This window comes from Triplophysa rosa, linkage group LG11 (genome assembly GCF_024868665.1).
Source record: "Triplophysa rosa linkage group LG11, Trosa_1v2, whole genome shotgun sequence".
Classification (NCBI taxonomy): domain Eukaryota; kingdom Metazoa; phylum Chordata; class Actinopteri; order Cypriniformes; family Nemacheilidae; genus Triplophysa; species Triplophysa rosa.
The window spans coordinates 19,236,194-19,245,511 of record NC_079900.1 but is presented as its reverse complement, the minus strand read 5'-3'; the positions used below and the strand labels follow the sequence as shown (position 1 = coordinate 19,245,511).

Genomic DNA, 9,318 nt, shown 5'->3' with positions numbered 1-9,318 from the left:
AGCCTGAAGTGTGCAATATACCAATATGGGGTGCTTCTAGGATACATAGCTGTAGGTTTGTCATACAAAAGCTGTTTACAGTCTTAAAAATTGACCTTTTACAGTCACATGGCCCATAGAGATCAATGCGAGGGAGAGAGACGTCTGAAAAATAATAAAAAATACTTAATTTCATAGCCCGACCTAGCCCTATCGGTATGTCGTCGAGAGCCACGTGACGCAACTTTCTGTTAGGTTTCGGGCTCCTGTGGCCTCTGCGGGCCGTATGGGAGCCTCTGACACATGCAACCTATCCCATTATTTTCATAGGTGGCTATCGTACGATGAGCCCGGAACGGCCCCGGGGACTTCGAATGACCCCGATTCAAAATCTATAGCTCCTAGCGGCCCCCTCATACGGTTCCCAGAGTTTGAAGTCGGTACGACCTCGTTATGTACTCTATCGACGCTGTTTGGGGAGGTTGTGGGCCGTTTATTTTTTGGGAAAATTTTTTGTGATTTTTTTTCGAGCACTTGCCGTACAGCGGGGGGTACGGGCTTCGGATATGTGGTGCGTGAGGGTGCGTCGAACTAGCATTCGAAGCCCCGAGATTTTTGTACAAGAATAAAGCAGTTTTTTGCTGAAAAAAAAAGTGAGAGACTAATTTCTGTGAAAAGTGCGTTTGTATGCAAAATAAGCATTTTAAAAGCCTGAGGTGTGCAATATACCAATGCGGGGTGCTTCTAGGATACACATTTGTAGGTTGTTCAGAAGAAAGTTGTTTACAGTCTAAAAAATTGACCGTTTACAGTATTGTCCACTGTAAGCCTACGAGGCTACTGTCAAATAAGTTATGACTGGTACTTCCTGTGGTTTTGCCGAGTCACAGGAAGTGCCAGTCGTAACTTATTTGACGGGTCCTCATAGGTAGCTAATGTACACACCATTTTTATGCTCCTGGAGCACATCTTTGAGCTTTAATTCACATCATGGAGAAGGGCTGTGACTCACATACACTCTACTGTAGGATTAAGCTATATAACTCCTTACTTAGGCTTATAATGACCCTTAATAGGCTTTGTCCATTATTTACCTATGAGGGCCCCATAAGATAAGTTACGACTGGGACTTCCTGTGGTCACAGGAAGTCCCACACGTAACACTTTTGGCGTGGTTCCCATAGGTAGCTAATGTACACACCATTTTTAAGCCTCTGGAGCACATCTATGACCCTTAATGCACGTCATTGGGAAGGGCTAAGCCTCTCATGCTATATAACTCCTTACTTAGGCTTATAATGACCCTTAAAAGCCTTTGTCCATTATTTACCTATGAGGGTACCATTAAATAAGTTACGAATGTACATGCCACATGTAACACTTTTGGGACGTCTCCCATAGGTAGCTAATGGACACACCATTTTTAAGCTTCTGGAGCACAACTGTGAGCCTTAATGCACGTCATTGTGAAGGGCTGTTCCTCTTATACACTCTACTGATGGTTTATGCTGGATAAATCATTGCCAAAGCAAACGAGACCACTGACAGGGGTCTTACTCTGTCTACCTAATTTTGGGCCCTTCGAGTGAATCGCAGATGTGAGAAAACATTGTGTCGATGCACACCGGCGCTTTTATGTGCACGTTCGACTCGAAAGTCAAAGAAAAGGGCTTTGGGCTGTTTAAGCGTCTGTCACACAGCCGCTGGGCTCAAATGAGGCAGTCAGCTCCAAGACGATGTCCCCCGGGGCGCCGGGTGGCGTTCGGGTCTTCGGGGGCATCGGGCAGGCCTACCTCAAGTTTAGGCTGCAAGGGGAATGCGTAGGCGTTCTGAGGATGGAGGCGGGGCCAGCAGGAAGCCCCGCCCAAAATAGGTTACAAGGGGCACGCGTAGGCTTCTCGTGTACGTCGGGGTCCGGAGCCGGCCTGTAGGCTGCAAGGGGGATGTTCAGGCGCTCTTCGAGAGGCCCGGTCGCAACCTGATCGGCGCGCATGGCTTAGGGTGGGACCGTACGTTGAGTCGCCCCCTCGTGGTTCTTCCCAAGAGAGCGCCTAACCCTTCGTTCCGTGACTCAAAAATTAGGCACTTTGGGCATTTTTCTGGGGTCCCCCGGGCGTCGCCGCCACCCCATGACGCTTCCGTTCGATCGCGGGCACTCTCCCCTTCGTTACGGCACCTCCGGGCGACCTGGTAAAAATTTGGGGGCGTTGGCGCGCAGCGTCCATAACTAGCCGTCCGGTGCGTGTCAACTAAGTTACACGTTACGTTTGATGGCCTTAGGCATGCTAGGGCTTCGGCCACTGGGTGGCTATACGCCCATAGATGGCACCTCTTCTCATCCTGGGGCTCTTCTCGGCGAGAAGACCTGCGGAGTTGCTCGGTCGGGTATGAGCTGTCCCTTCCTCAAGAGAGACTGGGGAGTAACCTCTACCCCTCCACACTGGAAATGTATGTAGCCGCTACGGCCGCTCAACATGACCCAAGTGCTGGGTAGCCTCTGGGACAGCACGACCTGGTCATTAGGTTCCTAAGGGGCGCGAGAGGGTGACCACCTTATCCGCGCTCCGTACCCTCTTGCGACCTAGGTGGCGGGCCTCAAGAGGCCCCACCCCCTTCGAGCCTCTTCGGGTTGCCGCTTTTTCTCAGTCTTGATAAGGACGGCTTTCCGCATGGCGCTCACCTCCAAGAGGGTAGGGGAACTGCAAGCAACCTCCGTGTCCACAGATTGCCTAGAACTCGGGGCCGGGATTCTCACGTTATCTTGAGACCCCGCCCCGGCTACGTGCCCAAAGTTCCCACCACTCTCCCGAGAGACCAGGTGGTGAACCTGCAGGCGCTCCCTACCGGGGAGGAAGACCCAACCTATCAGTGTTGTGTCCAGTACGCGCACGGTGCCTCTACTTGGACCGCACGCAGAGCCCAGAAGCTTTGAGCAGCTCTTTGTCTGTTTCGGAGGTCAGCAGAAGGGAGGGCTGTCTCCAAACAGAGGCTGGCGCACTGGATCGTGGATGCCCTCGTTAGGGCATACCGATCTCATTTTGCCCCTGCCCGTTGGGAGTGAGGCACACCGCTCATGGGCACTGGCTCAGGGCGCCTCTCTGGCAGACATCTGCAGAGCTGCGGGTTGGGCTATGCCCAACAACTCCGTGAGGTTCTAATACCTACGCGCGGAACCAGTGTCAGCCCGCATCCTGGCAAGGTGTGGGACCAGCAGCTGGTAGGGCGTACGCCTGCGAAAGCCCCCCCCCTCCTTAGGGGGATCAGCGGCTATTACGCCTCCCCTCTTTCCCCCACTGGGTAAAGAACAGGCATTCCATCCATCGCTAAGCACCCTTCCAGGGGACAGGCTGGGTAGAGCAGCCCTGCCCCCTTAGGCCGGGGAACAGTTGAGTTATCTCCCAGATGGCTCTAACCGGACCTAGTGCTCCAGACGTGGTAACCCCCCCTCCGTGGGCTGTTCCGTCTGATGTATCCTCATGAATGGTTCCCACCTTGGCAACCCATGACCTCCCCAGGTGGACTCCCACCTTGCGGTTAACTCCTGCAGTCCGCACATCCTTCCCATGAGTTCTCCCCTGATGGTGAGACCATGTGGTGTCTCCACTAATTCCTCCCTACGGTAGGTAGTGGCCTCTGCAGCGTTTTTCCCCCCCAGGGGGGAATAATGCTTACCCAGTGGCCCGTACGGTGCCGGGCGGCTTCTCGCCATTTAGAGAATCAGGCCTCCGCCCGTGACGGCCGGCGTTAGGGGGCTTCCCAACTTTTTGTGGAAAGCTCTGGGTCCCCCTTCCTCTCCACTGGAAGGTCATAATTTCGCGCTAGCGTGTTCGTCTGACTCGCCCAGGCCAGTCAACGTCGCTCCGCAGAGATTGTGACGCGGCTCAGTGCTGTGGCGTTTTCCATAGGAACCCCATTCTGTCGGTTCGACACAACGTCGAGAGACCGACAGAAAGGGAACGTCTTGGTTACGGATGTAACCTCGGTTCCCTGATGGAGGGAACGAGACGTTGTGTCCCTCATGCCACAACACTGGCCGCCCACCCCAGCGGTCGGGGGAGGATGCTTAGGCTCCTCAGACCAAAGGTGAATGAATGAGCACGCCGGCTTCCCTCTTATACCCGGACATCCGGGGAGGAGCCCGGCATGCAAATTTCATTCGCCAATTTTCATTGGCCTTTTCTAAATATAGGTTCTCAAGACAAACCCCATTCTGTCGGTTCGACACAACGTCTCATTCCCTCCATCAGGGAACCGAGGTTACATCCGTAACCAAGACGTTTCCTGTAATACACTATGTACATTGAAAACAACATCAAATTGGTTGATAACAATAAACATCAAATGGATGAAAGATGTTTGGGGGATTTGCGGCTGGTAATGGAGTTAATAGAGTGTATTTGCTCACGTTGACTAAACACAAATTGCAAAATAAGTAGATGCCATTTGCGAAGAGCATGCATGTCAGATCTGAGCAAATAAAATGTTGTTTACCACCTCTTTTTGTGAACAGTAAAGGCACAACATGACATAACACTATTGAAATGAGTGAACATCTCATTCATGTTATAAGTACAAAAATTCTGATCACAAAATCAATACTTTTATTCTTTCTATTAATTTACAATGGAAAAAAGCCACATCTATTATTTTTGATTCAATCCATTTTACTTGGAAATTTGGTACAATACCAAAGTCGTTTGCAACTTTCGGTTCTTCTGGGACTTAAAGGCAGCCCTCCAACAACAATGTGAACCCTAGTAAAACATCAAAACAATATACAATCTAACATAATATATGCCAATATTTGCCATTTACTCTACATGCTGCTTGTAAAATGTCCATTGTGAGAAAACACTTTTGAAAAGCCATAAATCATCCTCAGAATGGTGTAGTCTGTGAGTCAGACAGCTTCTTTCTGTCCTGCGGGCAGGTCTTTGATAGGATAAGCTGCAGTGTGGATCAGACTTTATGTCTGTAATTCAAACAACCTCTGGGAGACTACACACAGAACCACATAAAGACTTGTGATTCGCTTTGATTGATGGTTCTTTTGAAGATGGTGTCTTTTATTTTGACAGATTGTTTTCTTTCCAAAAAGATGTCTGTATGTCTGGACTGATCACTTTGTGATTGTGTTAGCCAATCTGGAACAGATGCTGGAAGCTGACCAGCTGGAACATTTTGGACCAAATGACTTAAAAGCAAACTGTCTATTGAGAATTTTTACACTCACATTTAACATTTTCCTTAATAAAGGTTAAGTAATTCACTTACCGCCATTCTCGGACAGTTTCCCGCGGTAAATCTTGTCTTCAACAACGTCTGTCCAGTAGAGCGAGCTCTCGTTCAGGTGAAAGTCGAGGGCGATGGTGTTTCTCAGGCCTGGCACTAACACACTGAACTCTCCTTTGTGAAGATCGATCCGTCGAATCTCATGCCGGTTGGAGAAGATGATAAACGGTTTAAATTGATCTGGAAAAACAGTAAACTCACTGAAGGAATGCCAAAGCGTTTTGAGAAGCTGCTGAAGTGAAGTATAAAGCTCATTTTCCAATATGTTTGTGGAAATATGCCAGATTTGCAACATGATATTTGTCTGACATATTCTCTCTTTTCAAATTTTCATTTCTTACTGCAATGTGAAATATGTCCAACTTTCTCTTACTTGTCATTTAATGGGCTGAGTGGGCCGTTATTCTACTTCCTGTGACCATAAATCTTCTTCTTCTCTTGTGCCATTTATATTCTTTCATGACAAAAACATCCCTGCCATTTACCACATGCTTTCTGTCAACACACCTACTCTCAAGCTCTCAAGCCCTTGCGGTGATTTTTTTATAGAAGAGCACTTCCTGTGTTTGTGGTTAAAGGTTTTCCTCTGGTGCACAAAGAGCCAAACACTGTAAACCACATTAGGATTCTTCACTTCTCTTCATATTTGGTATGCTGTTTCACAGGCCTTTGCCAGTTTCTTTCCATCAGTTTGTGGAAAGTTTTTGAGATATATAGTGAAAGGAACCTGATAATATTTCATAAGCTTTGTTTTTCTCATTCAGTCAATATACAGTATATATATATATGTATATATATATATATATACATATATATATATATATATACAAAGGTCAATTATATAACTATATAAGATAACCCGTATGCAGTAAAAACAGTTATGTATAGAAAAAACCATTCATTCATTCACCATTCAAAACAAACAAGTTACAACTGTATTAGATTCAGAAAACTTTATTTTATATATATACAGTATATATATACAGTATATATATATATATATATATGTATATAAATGTTAGAAAATGGTCTGAAAATGAGTTTTGCATTGTGAATGTCTATATAAAACAGCAAACTCCACACCTTTAAGAGAGAAAGGACCAACTTTCTGTTTTGAGTTTAGATACCTGTAGTATATTGCACTGTTGAATCGTGTTGTGTTGGAGATGACTGCTTTCTTGCTGCAGACTTTGCGCAGTAACACAGAGCGGTAATGTTGCCATGACCTCCTCTGGCAGCCGGAGGGCGCTCTGACACATCTGCATGGCTTGCACCTGCTGCTTGAGACCCTCCATCTCAGACAACAGAATCTGAGGAACAAATATTCAGCATTGGTTTGTAGCAGCCTATCAGCTAAACCCTCTGTACTCTTTATTTTGATTCGTAGAATATTTTATCAATTCACTGTGCTGTTAACTGGAGAACCGCTATGACCGGATCATTGAGTCAATGAAAAGTGAAAACTGCTCAAACCGGATGAGATTTGAGTGAATGAGGTAACAATAAGGAATGAGGATATGTAGAGCGCACCTGTCTCTGAGCCAGCTGTTCCCTGAGGCTGAGGCGAGCCAGATCAGGGGAGACCAGTGTCTCCTGGACTCTCTCTAAAGACTGATGGAGGCTTTTTACATCACTTTCCAGTCTCCCCAGGTCCTAAACACAGAAAGACAAGATCATTAAGTCCACAGCAATGTCCTTTTTTTTCAGTTTTACTTCACAGTGATTTAATGTCTGCTACAAAACACACACACTCTAAGCAATCTATTGTAAAGCACTAATACATCACTAGGAAGGGATATTGAANCTACGCATCTGATGAGCTTCTCTACGATCTTGGTGATCATTCTTTCTGCTGGAATCTACGACGTGGACAGCGGACGGTCCCTTCCTGCAGTGACTCTCCCCTGGGTGTCTCGGCAGTTCCGGAGGTGTTCGAGCAAATTTCCTTTTCTAAAAGAGCAAATTTCTCCAGCGTGGCTTGTCCCGCTGTTCTCATGGGTGCAACACACTCATCGAGGAGGGGGACGGACACAATGCCTGCTTCCAGTACGCTGGGGCAGACGTTGTGGAAAAGTCCTGCCCGCACTGCGGGCGGTGACGATTCAGACGTTGCGTCACAGGTGGCTGTATTCCCACGGGACTCAGCCACCACCTCGTTTGCTCCCCGTCCGTGGCGGCAGGACTACGGCCCTGCCGTCCGCTACGGCAAGCAGCGAGGGTGATATAAGGATTACTGTGAGCGATAATCTGCCAGCCACGGGCTCACGGACCGTTCACACCTCGTCTCGCTCGTCTGACCGTTCCCCAGGAGACGGTCCGCCGTCTTATTCCTCAATTACGTATTCGGACAAGATGCGTGATGATGAGATGTCTCTTGCAGCATCGGGGGGTGACGTACTGCCATCCGACTCCGACAATTCCTCGGGCTCCCTCCCTCGGGGGGTCGAGCCCAGGGAAAAGCGGACGTCGAGATGTCGGCCATGCTTTCCCGGGCCGCCATGAGTGTTGGGTTGCAGTGCCCGCACTGCCTCTGCCGGCGCTCGCGGCTGGCTACATGGCGCCTCGGGTTTGAGCGCGGCTCCAAGCAGCGCCCGCCCCCAGTGCCGTGTTTACCGGAAGTGCATGAGGAACTTTGTAAGACCTGGAACGCCCCTTCCCGGCACGTTTCACGTCAAACAAAGTTCCGTCACCCTCTCTTCCCTCGAGGTTGAGACAGCTGGAGGATACGTCGGTGTCCCCCAGGTGGAGTATGCCGCCGCGGTGCACTCGTGCCCGTAGGTGGCGGCCACCAGGTGGGGCTCGACCTAGACTCCCGTCCAAAGCATGTGGTGTCTCGGCATCTCTGGTGTCGAGAGCTTACATTGCGGCGGACCAAGCTGCCTACTCTCTCCACGCTATGGCTCCTGCCAGGCCAGGGCGTTGAGAGAGCTCCACAAGGGTAAGACCGACCCAGCGCTTATGCAGGAACTCTGCGCCGCCACCGACCTCGCTCTACGGGCGACCGAGGTGACCACGCGGGCCCTGGGTCGGAAGATGTCCACACTTGTGGTCCGTGAGAAACTCCTCTGGCCGATCCTTGCGCAGATGAGTAACGCTGAGAAGTTCCGCTTTCTCGACGCACCCGTCTCGCAAGGGGGGGCTGGTTGGTGTTACTGTCGAGCCGCAGCGGCCCCCCCGGAGGGTTCTCGACAGTAAAAAGCAGTCCTCCGTGCCACAACTCGGCCGCCTCGGCTGTCGAGTCCCGTGCACTGTCTGCTTCCAGCAGCTCTGGTCCTCTGCGACGCCCTCCACTGGAGGAGCAGCGAAGAGGAGACCATCGCCCCATCAGCAGCCGCGGCAAAGCGGCTGTCATGGGAAGACCTCAGGGGGATCGAGGCTACCATTGGGCCCGACCCCAGCCACATCGCTGGGAAGTCGGATAGGGACGGATCCTGCCCCATCTCTCCATCTGCTGGCCCCCTCCGGGGGGCTAGCGCCCACTTACTCTCAAAAAAGGAGAGTTTCCTCTCTCTCTGGGTTACCTCAGCCGCTCTCACCCTCTGCACGACGGTGAACGGCAAACTCGACGTTGCATCATGGTGAAGCGCAATGTCGAGTATAAACACCAGCCCTCAGCACTCTCAGTCAGACAGTGCGTTGAGCTGCGCAGTCGCCAGGCAGGAAAAACAGCAGAGCCGATCTCCTCCCTGGGGGACCTCCCCCGGCAAGGAATCCGTACTGCTAGCCATCGAACCACCCCCCGGGGGGACGATGAAAAAGATCGTACCTTTAGTCCCCGTCTCATTTCTGGGAGCCTGCCGGCTTCCCAGACTGTCAGGCTGGCAAGGGAAGCTAGGTAAATCATGGACAATTGTCCATTCATATAGATTGCCATCGGTCGACTAGGCAGACGAAGGGCTCGTATACCTGGATTGGACGCCAAATTCTCGCTCACTCTTATTATGATTGGGACTTTTTTCCCTTATCGGAGTTTAGGGGCCGTTTTCCCGGAGAGGCATCGTACGGACACCACAAAGGGTGTCAAAGTGCTGCGGGCGTGGACCCTCG

The 9,318-nt window shown here is 50.1% G+C and overlaps 2 protein-coding genes across 2 annotated transcripts in view; both read right to left on the bottom strand.

Annotated features, from left to right (window-relative positions):
* The window catches only part of LOC130561303 (low-density lipoprotein receptor-related protein 1-like), an 11,166-nt gene extending 5,228 nt beyond the window's left edge, over positions 1–5,938 (bottom strand). The window contains exon 1 of the mRNA XM_057345527.1: positions 5,254–5,938. Coding sequence (XP_057201510.1) covers positions 5,254–5,566 — 313 coding nt within the window. The 5' untranslated portion in view covers positions 5,567–5,938. The remainder of the gene's footprint in view (positions 1–5,253) is intronic.
* A 1,057-nt stretch (positions 5,939–6,995) lies between these two features.
* The window catches only part of LOC130561302 (mediator of RNA polymerase II transcription subunit 1-like), an 18,984-nt gene continuing 16,661 nt past the window's right edge, over positions 6,996–9,318 (bottom strand). The window contains exon 15 of the mRNA XM_057345526.1: positions 6,996–7,005. Coding sequence (XP_057201509.1) covers positions 6,996–7,005 — 10 coding nt within the window. The remainder of the gene's footprint in view (positions 7,006–9,318) is intronic.